We start from the raw sequence: 21,637 nt of genomic DNA, 5'->3' as shown, positions 1-21,637 counted from the left end.
CTGGATGCTCCTGAAGCTTCTGATACTTGGGGAGCTGGAGCAGGAGGGGCTTTCCCCCCAGGTCCAAGTCATTGGGCTGAAAGAGCCCTCCTGCACCCAGATTCTTTCCAAGTCCCTCTTGAAAAGTTCTGCCACCTTCTCTTCCCTCATGAAGAGGGAAAACTTCATAAAGAGGAAAAACCAGTGCACAGGACCCAGGGGTGGGGCAGGCGCCTGGGAACATTTTCGGGGTGCTCTCTTCTCTCCACGTCTGCCGTTCCCCTTTCCAAAACTTCCTTTCTCCTTTCCTAATTCAAGACTGGAGTGTCAGCGTGTATGAGCGGGGACAAAAATGTCAGTGGCATGTGCAAGGAGGGGAAGAGGGATTTACTCTATTAAATGCAGCCAGTTCTCAACGTCCATCACGTAGTGTTTCTTGAGAAATTATTTAGTTTTAATTAACAAGTAATATACAAATACATTCTTGTTGTAAAAATTAGAACAGCAGAGATGAGCATGGGTCCCCATGACTACTATCTTCAGTCAGCTTCTCTCCAAGGAAATCCCTGGTGTCTGTCTGGCTGGTTCCTCCCTCATCGATGGGCTTCCATGCATAGTCATAGTACCTGTAGAAATATCATCTTTTAAGTGTATGTCAACATTAATTTATCATATATATGGATTGCCCTCCCACTGCCTTTATTTTGCCCAACAACTGGTTCTTTGGGGTTTTTCACATCACTGTACATGGACATTACTCCTCTGTTTGATTTCTGCTTCTAGTCCTTCGTCATGTGGATATAACATGGTTTACTCAATGGTCTCCCCACCAGTGGTTGTTTCTATCTTTCCACTATTACAAACAAGGCTTCAGAGAGTACCCTTTTATATGCCTCCCTATATATATGGGCAAGGGGTTCTTTGGGGGTAAGTATGAAAGAGCGGGCCAGGGGCTTGTAGGGGGTGTGAATGTTTTTTAGGGAAGACACGGCCAAACCGCCCTGCAAAGTGGCCGCTACAACCCACCTTCCATCAATGTGTTTGAGGGAGTTCATTTGCCCTCAGCTTCCCAACACTTGACATCATCAAACTTTGTAATTTTGCCAATGTAATGGGGAAGCGTGAATCTCCCATCTTCTCCTGCCTGCCCTTGATTGGGTTGGGGGTCTGGGAAGGCAGCCTGGTGCTGTTTACAGAAAGTTCCAGCCAGCCTTGTTTACGGTCCCATCTTCTCCTCACAGGGCACCTGGTGTCGCAATACCTGAGCTTCTGGGGTTTGTGCTGAGAATCTGCTTGCCTGCCATGGGCTTCTGGTCCACTTCCGCCTTGGGTCTCAGCTTCCTCTCGTCTGCTGTTAGCTACCATTTTTGAGCTTTAAAATTTTTGTGGACATTTCTCATCTTCTGTTGTCTCTTCTTTTATTCTCTTTAAATATTCCTTAACAGTCAGCATAACAGGGTTTTAGGAAGGAGCAAAAATTAATGTGGGTCTCCAATCTACCACATTTCATTGAAATGAATGTCTCCACAATCCCCTGCCAGCCTGTCAGCCTCTTAGAGGCAGGAAAAGCTTGTGTCTACTTCTATATCCCGGCACGAGCACCAGGCCTGGCACACAGGGGAGGGGGCTTGGGACATGCTCCTTGAATGGAGGAGCAGGTGAGAAGGTACCTTGAAAAGCCGGCACTGATGGTCCCTGGGGAAGGGGATGGTGTCTAGGTAAGGGTCACCCATTACATAACAAGCAAGTTCATGAAGTCTGCACACCTTTACCCTTCTCTCCTCCAGCTTACGAATTCTGCTCTGTTCACATACACGAGTCCGTCTCCTCTGCTAGGCTGAACTTTGAGCCTTGCTTGCACAACCCACTGACTGACCAAATTAATAATTGTGTGTCCAAACAGGGAGGACAAGCTAGGACCTTGACAGGTGACACTATGCCTTTCCCAACTTGATGACTCTTCCTCCAGACTAGTGGAGGAAGGCACCTTGACCTGCATCCTGTGAGAGAAGGGATAGCATTCGTGGTTGGGACTGTAGCTTTAGGGAGTTAAAGATCTGGGCTTGAATCTTGGGTCCACCACGTACTTGTGTGACCTTGGTCAAGTTATTAACCTTTTTGAGCCTCAGTTTTCTTGTCTGTAAAATGGGGATGATCATACTTAACTTGCAGGATTCATTGAGATAATGTAAGCAAAGTGTTGAACATGGTGGCCGCACAGTAGATGTTGGCTATCGTCATCACCTTCGTCACCATAATCACTGTCATCATTGTCATCACACCATTTCATTCTACCCAGGGGCTAGGACTTTCACTCCCAGCTTCTTTCCAGTGGTCTCCGCCCACTATGTCATTTCCTCAGATATGATGAAAACTCCTCTACCTTTAACCTCTCCCCTCTGGGAACTGCAAGCTGCATTTGCTAAGTGTAGCAAGCTTCTAGTGTAGGTCAAGGCAGAGATGCAGAGAGAGCCCTCGTCCTCAGGACGTGGAAACTAATCTCAGCTCTGCCTCAGCCATGTGACCTCAAGCAAGTTGCTTGACCTCTCTGAGCTTCCTTGGACTGGATCGGCTTTCCCTGTAATATATGGATTTTTTTCCCCCAATAATTCCACATCTATCTACTAAGAAAATAACTGTAGATATAATAACAAAATTGGTAGCATTCCAAACATCCAACAAAAGGGATTGGTTAATTTAGGGTATGGATTATTAACAGGTATTACCTGACAAAGTATTCCATGGTCCAGTATATTTGGGAAATGTTGGTTAAACAAAGTTAAATAATAATACTTATAATGATAATTATAATAATAACATACTATTTAACAATAATAACATTATATAATAAAATAATAGTAACAGTGAGTGCTTACTGTTTGCCAGGCACCATGATAAACCCTTTCCAAGCCCCATCTCATTTACCCCTTGAAACAACTCCACAAAATAGGTTGTTATTATTTTATTAGTATCTCTCTTTCACAAATGAGGGACTGAGGCTTTCGGAGCCTTTGGGATTGTGCACTGTGAATCTCCAAAAGGGAGTAGGCACAAGCAGTGTTTCTGATCTTACCTGACAACGGCCCCCTTTCCCACAGGGATCTCATGGTGCTGGGCTCTGCAGGTCTGAGCTGGGGGGAGGCTGGGCAGGGTCCTCTCTGGGATCCCGTCATGCTCCCACATTCCCTTCTCGCCACTCCTGCCCTGTGTGCCCCAGTGCTGCAGACCACGGATCCTCAGCCTGACACCAGGGCCGGGAAGGGAGCTCCCTGGGTTAGGTTCTGCCCTCCTGCAGCCAGAGGCGGACGGAAGACACCAGCATGTGTGTAGTCTGTTTACTGACTGGGAACAGCAGCCTGACCCCTCAGTTCCACCTCTGGGGAGGGCAGCCTGTACAGATTTTTCTCCTGAGTTCTTGATGTTCCAGAGAAGTGGTCAAAAGCCACACAGCTCATGGCGGAAGGTGCCAGGCACTGTTCTGGCCAGAGAGTGGGAGCGGGGGATTCTCCCTGACCCCAGCCTGCAGTTCAGTCTGGGGCTGACTGCCCTTGGAGTTAGCATAAGATTTGAGGGGAAGGGACTCAAAGGAGTTGTTCTGGAGCTGGGACTTCCTTGGAAGGGAGAGTAGAGATTCTGTCACACTCAGGAACCCAGGCTGTGGGGCTGAGGGTCAAGAGGCTGGAAGACAAAATCTGACACTCCAGGCTGTGGACCTCTGGCAAGTCACTGCCCCTCTAGGAGCCTCTGTTTCCTCGTCTGTAAAATGGGGATAAGAACACCCTTTTTGCTGGGCTGCAGTGAGGATCCAATGAGATCTGAAAAGGCTTTGTAAACTGTCCTACCCTACAGTCAGTTGTTCTTATGACCACGGCCCTGGGGGAGCGGGCTGGGGCTCTAAGTTCCTCTGACGTTTAGGGAGCTCACAACCCCTTAATCTCTGGGGGAGAACTGTTGGTCCTATTCTTTGTTTCCTAATACAAAGTCCCTTCCCAGACCCTCCTATCAGGTCAGAAAACCAGATTCCGGCTGGGGCTTGGTGTGCATAGCAACTATCTGGCCAATCTCCCCCTTCCCCCACAAGGAGCAAGCCTCCTTCTCAGGGCCGAATAAAGGGAGTGACTCATGTCAGACTGGCCCTGGCGGCTACAACCTTTGTGAAGGCCCAGCCGCACCCGCTTTCATGGCCGGCCTTGGGTCACGCCTTCCTCCCGCTCTGGGGCCCCTGGACCCACTTGTGAGTCTGATTCACTAGTTTAAACAGCCTCAGGCTGCCCTTCCTACTGGCTCAGAGCTGCTCCTAGTCGGTTAGGGGTGTATGTGGGGTTTCCTGCCCCTGTTCCTGGATAAATTGGTGGATGGAAGACAAGTTACTGGGACTTAGATTTCAGAGCTGGGGATAAGTATTCATCTAGCCACAGGTGACCCAGGTGATAATACGCAGAGAGATTTCACGGGGGAAACTGAGGCCTGGAGATGGGGAGTGACTGGCCCATCTCCCTAACACCCTCCGAAAAGGACACAGGCCTTTGTCCTGAGAGTGGGTGACTTCTCTGCCATAAGGACGGGAAGGAACCATGGGGACAATTCTGAGAAGGGGTGAGGTCCCTGGGGACAGGCGCTGGGGTGAGGTGGTTACAGTGCCCTGCAGTGTCTGGCAGGGGGTCTGGCCCTCTAAAGTCATCAAAATAGGTGGGTGGAATTGCTGAGCTGGATGAAGAGCAGGGCTGGGGGCTGTGGGTGGAGAGGGGCTCCTTCCTCTATTATCAAAACTCCTCCCTTTGTGCCTGGGCACTTTGTGGAGCCCTCCCCAGCAATGCATTCATTCATCCTCGTACCAGAGCTCTCCCCAGCAATGCATTCATTCATCCGCGTACCAGGACAGCACCGTTAGGCACAAGGATTCAGCCTCTGACACCCTCCTTCCAGATGCTCACAAGGAGGGAGGCATTCCATCCTATTTCTGTCTCCGGGTGGCAGGTGCTAAATGTCTCATGGGCCAGTAAGTTGCCTCCCTCAGGCTTAGAGGCCTGATCATGGCACCACTAAAACACTTCAATAAATCTGTGTTGAATGAATGCATACTTTTGGGGCTGGAGGGTAGGGGGTTGTGGGGGGGGGGTTGGGTGCTGAGAGTACCCAAGTGGGGGTCAGCCCCCAGGTGGGGGTCAGGCTTGAGCTTGGGGTTGTGAAGGTGCCCGTTCCAGTGCAGCTGCAGATTCGCTCCCAGCAGCTGTTCCCAGGAGCCTATTGTCACCTTGTCACCGTGGGACTCTCTATGGCCCCAGCAGGGTGGGGCAGCTTTGTCTCAGAGATCAGCAGGCATGCAGCTCAGAGCACCCTCATCTGGGGACTCAGGGGGAGTCAGGGTGTGGGTGATCCCCAAGGGGTAGGTTGAGAGGTCGTAATTCCCAGGGGGGTGTAGGAATCTCCTGAATGTACTTGGGGGGGGTTGTTAAGTATAATCACAAGGAAGGAGCTCAGAACATGATTCCAGAGGGCGCTCTGAGTGAGAGATCACTGGGGGACGAGAGTAGGACTATCCTCTCAGAGGGACTCAACTCCTAGGGGGTGTCCGACTCTGGGTGATCTTAACGGGGGAGGGCCAGCATGTGAATTGGGGGGTGTCTATGTGCGTGACGGGTGGGGGGGCTCTGGGCTCCGAGAGGGCTGGGGTGGGGCAGCTCTCTGCAGGAGGGGAGAGTTGGAGGCAGAGCCACCAGGAACTGACCAATGGGGAGAGCGCCCGTGTTTGCACTCAGGAGCCTGCAAATTCCTCGGGGCTCAGATATCCGCCTCACACCAGACCCCTCCCCCCGCCCGCCTCGGGCATAAAAGGCGCCAGGTGAGGGCCTCGCCACTCCTCCTGCCGACCGCTGCTCCTCCGACCAGTGTCGCCGCGTCCTCCTTCGCCATGACTTCCTATAGCTATCGCCAGTCGTCGGCCACCTCGTCCATCGGGGGCCTGGGCGGCAGCCCCCTGCGTTTTGGGGTCGGAGGCGCCTTCCGCGCGCCCAGCATCCACGGGGGCTCTGGTGGCCGCGGCGTGTCGGTGTCCTCCGCCCGCTTCGTGACCTCGTCCTCCTCTGGGGGCTACGGCGGCGGCTATGCGGGCACCCTGGTCGGGTCCGACGGGCTGCTGGCGGGCAACGAGAAGCAGACCATGCAGAACCTCAACGACCGCCTGGCCGCCTACCTGGAGAAGGTCCGCGCCCTGGAGGAGGCCAACGGCAACCTAGAGGCCAAGATCCGCGACTGGTACCTGAAGCAGGGGCCCGGGCCCGCCCGCGACTACAGCCACTACTTCAAGACCATCGAGGAGCTGCGGGACAAGGTGGGCGGCGGCCGGGCCGCGGGAAGTGCACCTGCCGCGGAAACCCAGCCCCGCGGGCCGGGTGAGGCCAAGGCGCGGGCGGCGGGCGCCTCCCGGCCGGGCCGGGAGCGCACAGGCCAGGACTGGGAGGGGCCCGCAGGGTGGGGCGGAGACAAGGGGCAGGTGAGGAGGGCCAGGACAATGGGACAGGAAGTGGAGGACGGGGCCGCGGGAAGGGGGCGGGTAAGTGGGTGGGGCATGCGGCGGCGCGCGGTGGGAGGGGGGCTGGAGGGCGCTGGGGTCAGGGAAAGGAGGTCCGGAGGAGTGGGAGGGGATGGGACACAGCTGTGGGCTTTCACCCCTCTAGGCCAGGGGCCGCAGTCGCAGCAGGGAAATGCAAGTTTGGCCTGAGGGGAATCTGGGCCAGACCTGCCCCTTGGTGCCCCCGGCCTGGACCCCTCTGCATTCCTGCTCTCTGGCGGGGCAGGTCTGGTTTCCATCACGCTCAGCCTCTCCTCCCCCGCCCAGGCGGCCACACCGGAATTAAGAGGACCTCTAGGAAGCACGCGAGAGGCCAGCTGTGGCCCCTGGCCGGTTAAGGAGGGGCATATCCCGTGGCCCCTGGACAGGGTAAAGGAGGGTCTTATGCAGAGACCCGGGGAGTCCTTTGCCTGTGAAGACCTCTGTCGGGAAGACCAGGTGCAGCAGCAGTTCTCTGGGTGGAGAGTCCCTGGCTGGAGACCCCGGGTCTGAGCCACAGGTCTTCAAGGGAGGCCCTAAGGGGCATGCAGGGTGGGACTTGATCTCCACTCACAGGGAACAGCTCGGAGCTCCATCCTGAAGAAATGCGTCAGAAGCCAGTGGGACATTTAACAGCCCCACATGCTGGGTCTCCAAACACGGGGCTCCCCACAACATTGCCCAGTGCCCACCATGTTCCTGGCATGGTGCTGGTTGTCCTTGGCATAGACCGAACAGAACCCATGGACAAAGAGAGAGCTAGAGATGAAAACAACCATCCAGGATACTGCTTTCACACTTTTAAAATTGTGACCTACCATAAGTCACATTTTACTATGTACCCTCATCCTCACACATTCTCTCTCCTTCCCTCCCTTTCTCCCTCCCTCCCCCTCTCCCCCTCCCTCCCCCTCTCCCCCTCTCTCCCCCGTCCCCCTCTCCCTCCCTCTCTCTCACTCTCCCTCCCTCTCTCTCTCTCTCCCACCTCCCTCTCCCTCCCTCCCTCTCTCTCCCCCTCTCCCTCTCCCCCTCCCTCCCTCCCTCTCTCTCCCTCCCCCTCTCCCCCTCTCTCCCTCTCTCCCTCTCCCTCCCTCCCTCCCTCTCTCTCTCCCCCCCCCACACACACAATGGAAGCAAAAGCTTCTTGAAACAATCCTTACCCTGCTGTGGGTGAACCCTTCTGATAGTTGACATTCTGTTCTGTTTCATTAAAAAACTGTGCAAATCACCACCCAGTACAATGACTAACGAGTCACAACTTGTTCTTTGAAAAACACTAAACCCAAGGATCTTAATCAATGGTGTGAATACGCCCCTTAGGGGAGGGACCTCTGGTTGGGGTGAACTTGGACCAGGAATCCTGAACTTGAGTTTCCACCTCTGTAAATCAGGTGCACCCACTGACCTGGTGTGAAAGTTGAGATGCAGAGTGCCCCCACATAATAGATGCTCAACAAATGGAATTCCTTTCCCTGAGGCAGAGTGTGCTTTGGGGGGGGGGGTATAGACAAGGGTGACCCCTACACGTCCCTGCATCCGGTTTGCACATCACTTAGAGGTGCCTCTCTAAGACCGTTTAGAGTTTCCCTGGGTACGGGGTCTCAGAGACTTTCCTCCCGGTTTACCTCCCTGCCCTCCCTCGCCCATTCCCTAACCCCGGCTCAGCCTCCCCAGCAGTGGTTTCTCCTGCTCCAGCTCCTGAGCATGGACTGATTCCAAGACCTAGGGAGCAGGCCAATGGGCAGCCTGAGAGGTGGTTGGGGCTTTGGTCTCTAGGGAACGAGGGCATGCTCATTTTCTCCTCTCTCTCTTCTGGGGAGAAAGTGGGTGGGCAATGCTAGTAACCTCCTGCTTCCTGTCTTTCAGATTCTTGGGGCCACCATTGAGAACTCCAAGATTGTCCTGCAGATCGACAATGCCCGTCTGGCTGCGGATGACTTCCGCACCAAGTAAGCGCCTCTGCCCTGGAGGGCTGCAGAAGCCGGGGCAGGGAAGGAGGGGCAATCCCAGGCCCTTTTGGGGCTCAGTGCAGTGGGGGGACTGGGCCCTGCCCTCACCCACCCCAGCTGGTCTGAAGCAACTCCTCCCCCACCCCATAGACTCCTAAACCCTGGGGAGGTGGGGAAGTCTTCAGAGGTGCAGAGGAAATGCCGGCCTGACTGCAGCTATTGCCTCTGAAAGGTTTGAGACGGAGCAGGCCCTGCGTTTGAGCGTGGAGGCCGACATCAACGGCCTGCGCAGGGTGCTTGACGAGCTGACCCTGGCCAGAGCCGACCTGGAGATGCAGATTGAAGGCCTGAAGGAAGAGCTGGCCTACCTGAAGAAGAACCACGAAGAGGTGTGTTTCAAGCTGGGCCTTCCATCCTTTCCACCCTAGCTTCCCAGGGCTGAGGATATTTTTTTATGCTGTATCCTCTGACTGTCGCCATACTTGCTGCACCCTCAGCATGGCCCTGGGTGCAGAGTGTGGCTCCCAGGGTTCCAGCAGGGAGTGGTGGCAATCCAGTCTATCCCCCCATGCTGCCTCCTAGGTCTGCACCTGAAAACCAGCCCCCTTAGGCGTGGGGGCCGGGGGCGTGACCTGGCCCAGACCCAGCAGGCTCTGGGCTCTGACATGCCCACTCTGCTATCTTTCCAGGAAATCAGTGCCCTGAGGGGCCAGGTGGGTGGCCAGGTCAGTGTGGAGGTGGATTCTGCTCCAGGCGTTGACCTAGCCAAGATCCTGAGCGACATGAGAAGCCAGTATGAGGTCATGGCTGAGAAGAACCGGAAGGATGCTGAAACCTGGTTCATCAGCAAGGTATGAAGAGGGAAGCAGATGCCCTTTGGGGAGGTGATCAGGAGGGAGGGCTTGATGCTCCCAGGCAAAGTTCTGGCTCAGGGCTTATTCCTTCCACCTCCTCTCTTATTGCAGACTGAGGAGCTGAACCGGGAGGTCGCTGGCCACACAGAGCAGCTGCAGATTAGCAAGACGGAGGTCACCGACCTGCGGCGCACTCTCCAGGGCCTGGAGATCGAGCTGCAGTCTCAGCTCAGCATGGTATGTGCCCTCAAGTCCTTGCAGGCTTGGGTAGCCTGGGTGGTGGCGTGCCCATTTCCCCTCTGGGAACCATGCTCTGCTGAGTCTCCTTCCCTCTCCCTGCCCTCAGAAAGCTGCCCTGGAAGGCACGCTGGCAGAAACAGAGGCTCGCTTCGGAGCGCAGTTGGCACAGATCCAGGCTCTGATCAGTAGTATTGAAGCCCAGCTGAGCGACGTGCGTGCTGACACCGAGCGGCAGAACCAGGAGTACCAGCAGCTCATGGACATCAAGACGAGGCTGGAGCAGGAGATTGCCACCTACCGCAGCCTGCTGGAGGGCCAGGACGCCCCCACCCTGCTTGTGGGCCCGGGCCGCCCCTTTGACAAGCCGCCACCCCCCAATGCCCACTGAGTCCGGCAGCCTCCTGTGGAGGGATGCCCCTGAGTAGGGGCATGGGAGGGGAGGGATCTTTACTGTGGCTCTCCCTCTGATCTGCCAATAAAATTTTATGGCCCAAGGGAGGAAGGACATTGGGTTTGTTATTTCAGCCCATGGAGATGGGCCAGGCCTTGGCACTGTTCAGGTTTTATTTGGATCAGAGTCCACCCTGTCCAAGGAAAGGGACGGGAGTGCGCTCACAAACTCTGTTAATTGTGATTCCTGTTTGCAGAAGTCTTCGTTTATCTCACCTGTTCCCTAAAACAACCTTGTGAAATAGGCATTGCTTCCATTTTACAGAGGGGTAAACTAAGGCTCAGAGAAGTGAAGTGATTTGTTGTATGTATAACTATTCTAACACACGGCAGAGGTGGGATTTGAAACTGGTTTTGCTTCCAGATTTCGTTTTCTTTACACTGTGTTCCCCCAAGGGTTGGTGTGTGTGTGTGTGTCTGAAATTAATGTTTACTGTATACCTACTATGTGCCATTTAATCAACATAAAAAGGTAGATAGTATGAGTTACATCTTATAGAGTGGGTAAAGTAACTTGTCCAAGGCCACACAGCGACTACGTGGCAGAGCCGGGACCAGAATCTAGGGTTCCTGCTTCTCTTTTTTTTTGTTTTTGTGAGGAAGATTAGCCCTGAGCTAACATCTGTTGCCAATCCTCCTCTTTTTGCTAAGGAAGACTGGCCCTGGGCTAACATCTGTGCCCATCTTCCTCTGCTTTATATGGGATGCTGCCACTGCATGACTTGACAAGCGGTGCATCGGTGCGTGCTCGGGATCCAGAGCCCAGGCTGCTGAAGCGGAGCGCATGCTCTTAACTGCTATGCCACCGGGCTGGCCCCAGGGTTCCTGATTCTTAACCACAGTGTCACCCCTGCACCCCTGTGTCCTAGGATCCACCCTGCTTATGCCAAGTCCTCAGTACACTCCAGTCTTGCTCCATGTGAAGGCCTAGGACCAGGATCCCCTGAGGCAGTTCACTTAACTGAAGGAGGAACTGCGGCTTTGGGGTCAGAGCCTGAGTAATGGGGGGGGCAGGCATCCGCTCAGAGTAAGGCTGGAGAGGGTGCATCTGCCGGTGTGCGTGCACTAACACATTCATCCATGTCCCGGGCAGCCCTGCATAAGCCCCTATGCCCACCAGCCATGCCTGGGCCCAGAGCCTGGAATGAGACCCAGACCTCCCACACAGACCCCCAAACTGGCCTGCCTTGGGCTGGTTCCGGGCCAGCAAAGGAACGCCGGTCCCAGCTTCCTGGTACTGCTCTGCCCTCAGGTGGGTCTGGTCCTGCCCCTGTGGTTTATAGCTTGGCTGCCAAGAACTGAGGCCAATTAAGGGTAAATAAGTCCTACTTCGCCCTGGCTGAGAGATTCAGGCTGAGGGAGTCTGTTCAGGCCCTGCAGATCTGTGTGACAGCAGGCCAATCCTGTAAGGGACACTGCTCCTTCCCCCAGAAGGTCTGCTATAGGGGAACAGATTGACTCTTGGCTAAGGAGGCCCGCAAAGCCGATCCTGAAGGAGGTCCCCTTTCCGCCGTTTCCCCTGGGCCTTGGAAAAGTTTATTAGCTTGCTCCGAATCAACGAATCAACGGGTGACCCCAGAGCCCAGCTCTTCCCTCTCCCTGCTGCAGCCCTGGGCCAGGAGCCCCTTCTGCCACGTCCCCAGCTCTTCTCCAGCCTCCAGCCCCCACAGCTCCCTCTCCTACTTAACTTCTCAGGAGGCCCTGGAGCCAGAGGCCAGAGGCCTGGCCTTACTGCCAGGCTGGGACTTCCCAGGATGTTTGTCCCAGTTCATGAAAGCCTCTGTTGTTGTCACAGCTGAAACCCTCCCCTCTGCCCCGAGGCTCTTAGAATGTGGCTGTAGGTCTGGGGCTGGGCCCACACAGGTGGAGCAGGTGACTGGGTCCCAGGTTTGGGTGTCAGGAATGAAGCCCTCCTTTGTGTGTGTGTGTGTGTGTTGGGGAGGTAGGGGTGAGGACACTTTTCTGTCTCAGTCTGAGAATTGAAACTAGGGGTGCTCTGTTGACAGAAGTGGCTGGGATAGAGGAGAGGGAGAGGGGGAGAGAGAAAGGGGAAGGGGACAGGGAGGTGAGGTCTTTCCACCCCGGCTGGTCATCATGACCAGTTCAGTTTGCAAAGCATTTCCTGTCAGTTCTCTGCTCCATCCCTGTGAGTCAGACTGGGCAGGAGTTATTTCCATTTTCCGATTGGCAGACTGAGGCTCAGAGATAGGAGGCTCCATTACCCCAAGCCACATATCTAATGAATGACAAAGGAGCAATTCTCCAGGCCCCAGATCATACGCTCTCTCTGTCCCCTGCATCTCCGTGGGGAGTGGGGGAGGGGGGTAGCGGATTCTCAGGTTTATGGAGGCACCCCTCCCCATGTGCCATTAAATGCTCACTGTGGCCCTGTAGCAGGGGTCAGTGTTAGTGACTCAATTATTTTTTTTTTTTCAAATTGTCATAAAATACACGTAACAAAATTTACCATCATAATCATCTTTAAGTGTACAGTTCTGTGGCGTTAAGTACATTCACGTTGTTGTGCAACCGTCACCACCATGCATCTTCATTACTCTTCCCATCTTTTAAAACTGAAACTCTCTGCCTATTAAACAATAACTCCCCATTCTCCCTCCCCTAGGCCCTGGCAGCCACCATTACACTTTCTATCTTCATGATTTTGACTACTCTAAGGCCTTATATAAGTGGAAAAATGTCCCAATTTTAAGTCGGGAACCTGGCTCAGAGAGGTTGTCACACCCAGAGGCGGAGTCCAGCCCAGGCTCTTTCCGCTGGGCTGCATCGTCCCACCCCAAGGACAGAGGCCGGCTCTGGGGACGGCCTGTCTGTCTGCTGTGGGCAAAGGACAGAAACTGGCACAGCCTCCTGGGCGGGCTGCCAGAGGAAGGGCCTGCAGCCCAGGCTGGGCCCAAAGGAGCTGGGTCTCCGCCCGTGCAGCCATCGCCACCTGGTGCTAATGAGCAGGCCCAGCCCCACCCAGACCTAGAGCTCACAGGAGCTCTTTAGGCTGAAACCAGGGATTTGTGACCGGGGCAGCTGCTGCCTCAGGCATGGGCCTGAGAGAGGAGGGAAAGCCACCTCGAGGGGCTTCTGGAGGGGAGTCAGGGTGCAGAAGAGGGGCTGGCTGGGGTCCAGTCCTGCCTCACCCTGGGTGATGGCGCATAATTTTTTCCATGTTAATTGCTGGGCCCTAATGACTACAGAGGCTTTAATGAGCTACGGCTGATCTGAGTTTGATTATTTTTCTTTCAGAGGAAAAGACAATATCCGCCCACCCATGAGACAATACAGCACTGTCAGGGCTCAGCACTGGGATGCTCGGACGGAGGCCTGGCTCACTGAGGGACAGCCCGTCCCCACTCCCCAGGCCAGCAGAACCAACACCACCCACCCCCCCGCCCCCAGCTACCAGCTCAGATGCACGAATCTGGGGTCTGTGGGAGGGACTCTTTTTTCCTGTCCTCTGTTTAAGTGGGGTCAGAGGACCCACTGGAGTCCTAGCGATGCCCCTTACTAGCTGTGCCACCTTGCACAAACTGCTTCCCCTCTCTGAGCCCCAATTTCATTTCTTTTGAAACAGGGGCAGGGATCGTCTTCTATGTCGTGAGGATTGGAGGAGGCGATGGATGCAAAAGGGCTCTGTTAAACCGTGAAGTGTGCGGTTGAAGGTAAGGGATTACTGTTGTTACAGCAATAATGGCAACCACCTGCACTGGGTGCCCAGTGGGGCTGGCTCTGGAAGAGCAATGCTGCAGGACGAAAGTCCCTCCTGGTGAGGGTACGCGGGAGTCCCAGGTACTGGACATGCACCCTGCTATCCGGCCCCCAGAAGATGGGGAGCCAGGATGAAGCAGGATGGGGGCCCTTGGGCCTCAGGGCCTCCCCATAAGTGAGAGCTGAGAGTGCCCCTTGCCACAAGGAAACAGACTTACAGGTAACACGTCCAAGGTTTCACAAGCAGTAACCCATAGAGCCAGGATTTGAACCCAGGCCTGAGGAACACCCGAGCGCTGTCCACTTCACCGCGCTGCAGCCCTGGGCCAGGAGTCCTCTTTCATCTCCAGCTTAGTCTTGCTCACCTCCCCAGCCTCACGCCTCCAAGTGGCACTGTGCACAGGTACCAGCTACCCCTGGAAAGCTGGCCCCTGAGCTGGTGACAGAGAAAAGGGCTCTCCTGAGTGTTTGACTCCCCTCTCTGGCCTCAGCAACCTGCTCTGTGAAGTGGTGCCTTGGCCTTCAAGATCTTCGAAGTGTCTTCCAGTCTGCCCACCAGGCCTCCATATTTCCTCCCTTCCCACAACGTTCAGGCACGTAGAGCCTTCTGGGCTAGGTCCCGCTCCAGCGCCACATCACTTTGCAGGACAAATGGGGTTAATCTGGCCCAGCTATGCAGCGACATGCCTCTCCCCGGAGGAGGAGGCAGGGGCTTCCCAGAACGTGTTCCAGTTTTATCTGCAGAGGTTTGCCCCGACGTGTTCCGGGAGCAAGCAAAGGTTCAGGGACACGTGCGGTCGGCAGGTGGCGGGAGGATCAATCAGCCCCGTGTCAACCCTGAGCCTGGTGGCTTTCGTCAGAGTGCCAGGGCAGTGGGGCTGGGGCTGGGAGAAGCTGGAGAAGCAGTGGGGGGCTGCAGGTGGGGTAGGGGAGAGAACGAGTGGAGGACGGGAGTTCATTTGCAGCATCAGAGACGTGACAGATGCTGGCGCCTCTGGTCACCTCAGCAGGAACTTGATTCAAGATCCCTCTCCTGTGCTGAGCCTGTGCCCATGGGGCCTGCACTCCTCCATGTGCCTCTGCCCACTGGTCCCCAGAGACCACCGCTCTCCCCAAGCCTGCAGGCTCACACACGGCGGGTCTGTGAATGGGACAACACAGAGCAGCAATGGGAAGGAGACTCCCAAACTGAAAGCAGGGAGCTGGCCACCTTGGTGGAGGGTCCCAGGCTGGGGGAGAAGCCCAGCCAAGGGTGGAGTTGGCCTGCACGGCTCTACCAGTGCAGGCGGAGGCCTGGGAGCCGTGGTGCCATGCGAGGTTGCTGCCCGCTGCTCTCCGCGTTCTCCCGTACGGTGGAGATGAACCCGTAATCCAGGTGTTAAAATCATGGCCCGGGGCAAAACACCCTTCATTCTGAGTCATCTCTTTTGTTGCATTAAAAAAAACAGAAAGAAAAGAAAAACTAGCCACGTTGAGGTGTGCAGGCAGCAGTGTCTGTCAGGAACGCAGGGGAGTTGGCTTCCCTTTGGGGGAGGAGACACGGTCCCACGACACTCTCCGAGGGGTATATAAAGAGCCCCAGGCTGGCGGTGACAGGCGCAGCACTGTGGTTTCAGTCCAGCCCACACCTCCCGCCAGCGCCTCTTGTGCTTGCTGAGGACTCGCCGGCTGCTGCCTGGCCATGAGCACCCCGTTTCTACAGACTTCTTCCTCCACCTTTGGGGGTGGCTCTATCCGGGGGGGTCCCCTCTGGGCTGGGGGAGGCAGCTTTGGTGGTGGGAGTCTTTATGGGGGAGGTGGAAGCCGCAGTATCTCAGCTTCTTCTGCTAGGTTTGTCTCCTCGGAGTCAGGAGGGGGCTATGGGGGCGGCATGAGCTGCGGCTTTGGTGGAGGGGCTGGTAGTGGTTTCGGTGGAGGCTTTGGAGGTAGCCTTGGAGGTGGCTTTGGTGGGAGTTTTGGTGGCGGCTTTGGTGGGAGTTTTGGCGGTGACTTTGGTGGTGGTGATGGTGGCCTCCTCTCCGGCAATGAGAAGATCACCATGCAGAACCTCAATGACCGCCTGGCCTCCTACCTGGAGAAGGTGCGTGCCCTGGAGGAGGCCAACGCCGACCTGGAGGTGAAGATCCGTGACTGGTACCAGAGGCAGAGCCTGACCAGCCCAGAGCGCGACTACAGCCCCTACTTCAAGACCATAGAAGAGATCCGGGACAAGGTGAGTCCTAGGGTGTCAGAGAGAGGGGAGCAGGTGGCTGGCACCCTGCACGCATCTCCAGCATCAGTGTTCCTGCCGCCTCGAGGAAATCCTTTCCTGCCCAGGCGATGACTGTGTGTGTAACCTCTGCAGACTTGGAGTGTGAGGAATACTTTCCAGGTGTGGATGCCGGCACACGCCTACTCAACTTGGCAGTGCTGGGGGCATCCTGGGAATCTGGTCAGGACCATTGGGGCCCGAGGCAGGACAATTACACCCACCCTGTAGGGCTCTGCATAAAGTGTTCCTTTGCTTCTTTTGCAAGAATGGTGAGTGTAGCCTCGGGAGCCCTGAATGTTGGGACCTCGTGCTTCACTCTTTGAGGATGTCTGGTGCCAAAAGCACTGTCAGAACTTAGGATGCCTGGAACTCATAATGGGCCCTGCCACACACTCATTCATCCTTTCACTCAGCTGGACCAGTTGTCTCAGCCGTAAAATGCCTTCCTCAGCTGCCCTCCAGGTTCCCACTAGCTGGAATGTTCTGTAGATTCATGGCTGTGTCCAGGTATGCAGCGACCACGAGCTGTCCACAGGGGAGGCTGGTGGAGTGTCCCCCAGAGGCGTGTTACAAGAGCCCACCACAACCCACCCATGCCACTCGTGGCCAGGCAATTCCCACAGGGGAGTCCAGGCAATCCTGGCTCCTTAGTCCTTCACACCCTAGTGACAGAGAGGGTGGTGTGGGGGCAGACCAAGGAGTGGGCACTCAAGGGGAGGCTGGACTCTGCCCTGGGGACCCGACAGGCTTTTGTTGGTGGTGTCAACAGGGAGATTGTCAGTGAGGGGTCTGATGGGGTGCAGGCGGGGAGAGCAGCAGGGAAGAGGGAGGGGTCCTCTAGACACCAACTCCCTGTCTCCTGCAGATCCTGGCGGCCACCATCGACAACTCCCGGGTCATCCTGGAGATCGACAACGCCAGGCTGGCTGCGGACGACTTCAGGCTTAAGTGCGCTCTGGTCTCCCTCTCCCCTTCTGCATTTCCCCCCTTTCTTGGCCTTCTCTCCCTCCCCCAACTCGAGCCGCCCAGGCCCCTCACCCTTTCTCACCTCAGGTTCCTCCTTTCATCCCAGGTATGAGAATGAGCTGGCCCTGCGCCAGAGTGTGGAGGCCGACATCAACGGCCTGCGCAGGGTGCTGGATGAGCTGACCCTGGCCAAGACCGACCTGGAGATGCAGATCGAGAGCTTGAACGAGGAGCTGGCCTACATGAAGAAGAACCACGAGGAGGTGAGATGGGGGCAGGGCCTGGGGGTGGTGGGAGGCAGAGTGGGGCTGCTGGTGCCTCCTCATATTTGGCTGAAGGGCATAGTGGTTCAGAAACGCAGCCCCCCACACACAAAAACAGGAGAGGAAGGGGTACTGTCCTCTCATCCATAGCCAGGCCAGGCAGCCAGTGTGAACTGCTGTCCTGATGTGCTTCATGAGCTCACACAAGGGTGCTGCTGTCTGAGGTCCTCCCTCGGTAAGACGTAGAGAGGAAGAGAGACCCTCAGAGCTGAGGGGCCCATGTGATCAAACCCCTTCATGTGCAATGGGAAACAGCGGCTGGGGTGAGGTAGGGGGAAGAGCCAAGATCATGTAGTGAGTTAGGGGTGGAGCCAGGATAGGCATGTGGGGCCCCAGACTCGCAGCTCTCTCTTCTGCCCTCTGTCTCATCTGGGCCTGTCCACCCTGCAGGAGATGAAGGAGTACAGCAGCCAGCTGGCCGGCGAGGTCAACGTGGAGATGGATGCAGCCCCGGGCATGGATCTGACCCGTGTGCTGTCGGAGATGAGGGAGCAGTACGAGGCCATGGCGGACAAGAACCGCCGAGATGCTGAGTCCTGGTTCTTCAGCAAGGTGGGCCTGACCTCCCGGCCCCGCCCCAGCTTCCCAGGTCTCCAAGGAGACCCATGGGGCTCAATTCTCTTGTGTGTGACCTCTAGACCGAGGAGCTAAAGAAGGAGGTGGCCTCCAACACAGAGATGATCCAGACCAGCAAGACGGAGATCACAGACCTAAGACGCACGATGCAAGGGCTGGAGATCGAGCTGCAGTCCCAGCTCAGCACGGTATGGCCACCTACACTATCCCCCACCCCAGCCTCTCCCATCCTCTGTGGCTGGTTAAGCCTTGGAGTTTCCAAGCCCCCGCAGAGGTGGTTCCCTGCGTCCATTCAATGCCCCTCCTCATACTCTCAGCGGCTTCCTTTCTAGCCTGATGTGGTGTCTATTGATCTGTTGCACCCCAGAAAGCCGGCCTGGAGAACTCACTGGCAGAGATTGAATGCCGCTACGCCACGCAGCTGCAGCAGATCCAGGGGCTCATCAGTGGCCTGGAGACCCAGCTGAGTGAGCTCCGCAGTGAGATGGAGGCTCAGAACCAGGAGTACAAGATGCTGCTGGACATCAAGACACGGCTGGAGCAGGAGATCGCCACCTACCGCAGCCTGCTGGAGGGCCAGGACGCCAGGTGGGGGCAGGGTGCAGAGGGAGGAAGCAGGGAGGTGCCGGTTGTGGGCAGGATGGAGAGTCTTCTTAGGAGGACGGCGGTGTGGTACAGTGAAAAGAGAACTGAGCAAGGAGGAAGAGACTCTGGACTCTGCACTCTGGTCTTTGGTCTCTGCACTCTGGTTACCTTGGGCAGGTCATGTCACCTCTCTGGGCCTGTGATGACAGCGCCCTGTGATGACAACGACAGAGGTTGGGCTAATGCTGGTTCCATTCCCTGCATGAAACAGATGGGGTGTTACTGTAGATCAGAACCTATCTACTGGGGGTGGCCGGTCTGGACAGGCTCTCAAGATGTCCCAGCCTCTAGAGAAGTCAGATGTGGGGGTGGTGATGGTGAGGGGGCTGGGGAGGACCGCTTAACTGGCCATTGGGGCCAACACTTGGGAGACCTGAGCTTCTGCCCTTTGCTTACTTCTGCTTCCCCCTCTCTTTCAGGATGGCTGGTATTGGCACCGGAGAAGGTAGGAAGGCTTAACTCTTCCTTGGGTGGGGAGAAGTGGGGGGTGGGGTGGGGAGGGAGGTGGTGAAGCCACCACGCCCCTTAGAATGAGGAGGAAAGAGAAAAAGGCCCAACATCCCAAGTAGGGCAGGGACTTGCCCATTCTAGCCTATGCCTCTTCCGGATCCTCTATCAGCTCCAGTAGAGCTGGGGTTGAATATTTATTGAGAATCTTCTGTGCTGAGCAGGCTTTGTCCAGGACATAGCTCCTCCCAGGCCCCGCCTTCATGTGCTTATGCTCAGATGCCCCCTATTACTCCCTGTTCATGTGCAGTTAAAAACCCTGATGTTCTCACGGGGCCAACCCTGTGGCCTAGTGGTTAGGTTCAGCATGCTCCACTTCAGCGGCCGGGGTTCGGTTCCTGGGCACAGACCTACACTACTTGTCAGTGGCCATGCTGTGGTGGTGACCCACATACATAATAGAGGAAGATGGGCACAGATGTTAGCTCAGAGACAATCTTCCTCAAGCAAAAAGAGGAAGATTGGCAACAGATGTTAGCTCAGGGCAAATCTTCCTCAGCAAAAAAACAAAACAAAACAAAAAAAACCCTGACGTTCTTGTTCACTGTGGGGCGTACCTGCGCTGCCACTGCCCACCTCTACGATGAGGAATTCAACACCAGTCCTCCTGGAGCTCAGCCGGGGTCCGGGCCCCCTTGGGAGGAAGGGAGCATGGGGAGGGTCTCCCACTCTAAAGCTTGCTCCTTCTCTCTACAGCCTCCCTGGGAGGCGGCGGCGGAGGCAAAGTCCGCATCAATGTCGAGGAGTCAGTGGATGGGAAGGTGGTTTCTTCCCACAAGAGGGAAATCTAAATGCCCAGCGCAAGAGAGCCGACCCTTACCACCCCCAGCCTCCCCTGGCTGAGCGGACAACCGGCCAGAGGGGCCGCAAGAGCAAGCTCCAGTCCCTGCCTTCAGAGGGCGTCCAGCTCAGCTCGAGAGGGTCCCGCCTCTGCATGCCCTTCCTCCCTCTCCTCTGCAGCTCTCTCTGCCTCCTTTAGAGCAGGGAGGTGCCAGAAGCAGCTGTGTCGTGTAATAAGCTTGTTTGCACCGTGTCTGTCCATGCAATAAAGAATTGCTTTTCCTTTTGCAAATATCTCTTGGTGGAAGGTCCAGTTTTTCTTGTTGGGAGCCTCTGAGGAGGCCCAGAATCCACATGTGACATCTTCCCCACTTTGGCCTCTTCCCTGGTCATAATTCATTCTTTGGGGTGCCCAGGGCACCTGGGGAGGACCCAGCCTGCGCAGGTGACTTGCTCTCTGGCTAACCCTGTTCAGTGACTGTGGAAGCAGCAGACAGGGGTTTCCTCGGAGCAGTTTGGTGCACTTGGCACAGAACTTGAAACATGGTCTAATTATTTACCGAATGACTGACCACATGGATTGTGTTGGGTCGCTACTGTATGGTTGGCACTGTGCTCAGCACCCCTCCCCGGGTCTCATTTAATACTCACGACTGGGGGCAATCAGGACTTATTATGCTCATCTTAGGAAACGTAGAGATGAGGAAGTCAGGGAGGTGAGGGACTTGCCCTGTGGCCTCATGGATGGATAGTAAGCAGCAGGGTTGGAACTGGGCCCCACAGCTGTATGACTCCAAGACCAGGGCTTCTTCCAGGACCCCTGGCCCTGGCCCTTCATAGCTCATTGCCAGGACCCTTTTCTTTGCTTCTGGCCCTCACCGCGTGTGCCCCTCGAACCTCCCCTTCTTCCCAGCCAGGCACACCTGACCTCCAGGGCTGCTGAGCCAGTTCCCATCTCTGCCCTCCTGCAAAGCTGGCCCCCGCCCCCGCCGAGGCTGCCATCTCCTCCACTCAAAGTGCCCAGAGGGAAAGACAGCTACTCCAGGAAGCCCTGTCTGATTTCTCCAAGCTTAAGTCCAAAGCAACACCAACCCCTATCACCCTCCTCAGTCCAAATTCTGCTCCTGCTCCCCATCGCCAGCGTCACCACCCTTGGGCTCACTGGAGCAGCCACATCCATGCACACTTGATTGCTTGCCCCTGGTTTGTGGCTGGTTCCTCTGGGGTTCACAGCCCCGGACAGAGGGCAGAGAATGAGGAAGTGGAGAAGTTTGGGTGCCGTGGCTGGGCTGGGCTCAGGTGAGGATTGTGGTGAGAGGGAGAACCGGTTTCTTAGTCCTGCTGGGAAGAGCAGGCTGGAGGAGATCATTTGCGGGGAGAGCCAAGCCCTCTGAGAAGGCCCCCACGGGTCTCACTGGGTGAAACTCCTTGCCAGCAGCCCTGGCTGGAGAGAAGGTGGCGTCTGTTCTTTCTGAGGGAGATTTAACCTACAATGTGTCTCCTGAGTACACACTTAGAGGCCGGACTTCCCTGGGGGTGGAGGAAGGAACCGGAATTTACAATACGCCAATCTCTGGGCAGGGCATTCGTTGGATGGCATCTCATTTACTCTCCCAACAGCTTTGTGAAGGCATGGTCAGACTTCAGCATCAGTTTTCAGAAGAGGAGACAGAGGCCCAGGGAAGTTAAGTAACTTGAATGAAGTCACAAGCCGGGAAATAGTGAGACTGGGTCTGGGACTGGTGCCTGATTCCAGACCCGCACTTTCCCCTTGACATCACGAGGTGACGGAAGCTGGCAACACCTTTCTTTCGGGGGTGTGCTAACCTGAAACCCTTTTCTTAACCTTG

At 55.9% G+C, this 21,637-nt stretch overlaps 2 protein-coding genes across 2 annotated transcripts; both read left to right on the top strand.

Annotated features, from left to right (window-relative positions):
• The first annotated feature begins 5,846 nt into the window (after nt 1–5,846).
• KRT19 (keratin 19) lies at nt 5,847–10,070 on the top strand. Its single transcript, XM_058560935.1, has 6 exons — nt 5,847–6,310; nt 8,396–8,478; nt 8,711–8,867; nt 9,168–9,329; nt 9,444–9,569; nt 9,679–10,070. The coding sequence occupies exons 1-6, from the start codon at nt 5,891–5,893 to the stop codon at nt 9,958–9,960; spliced, it is 1,230 nt and encodes a 409-aa protein (XP_058416918.1). The 5' UTR covers nt 5,847–5,890; the 3' UTR covers nt 9,961–10,070.
• A 1,516-nt stretch (nt 10,071–11,586) lies between these two features.
• On the top strand, nt 11,587–20,557 carry LOC131417485 (keratin, type I cytoskeletal 15). Its single transcript, XM_058560955.1, has 8 exons — nt 11,587–15,951; nt 16,856–16,938; nt 17,063–17,219; nt 17,670–17,831; nt 17,918–18,043; nt 18,223–18,443; nt 18,920–18,945; nt 19,704–20,557. The coding sequence occupies exons 1-8, from the start codon at nt 15,421–15,423 to the stop codon at nt 19,796–19,798; spliced, it is 1,401 nt and encodes a 466-aa protein (XP_058416938.1). The 5' UTR covers nt 11,587–15,420; the 3' UTR covers nt 19,799–20,557.
• The last annotated feature ends 1,080 nt before the right edge of the window (nt 20,558–21,637 follow it).

The sequence above is a fragment of the Diceros bicornis genome, chromosome 18 (assembly GCF_020826845.1).
Source record: "Diceros bicornis minor isolate mBicDic1 chromosome 18, mDicBic1.mat.cur, whole genome shotgun sequence".
Classification (NCBI taxonomy): Eukaryota; Metazoa; Chordata; class Mammalia; order Perissodactyla; family Rhinocerotidae; genus Diceros; species Diceros bicornis.
The sequence above is the reverse complement of the archived record's forward strand: the minus strand, read 5'-3'. Positions and strand labels throughout refer to the sequence as shown.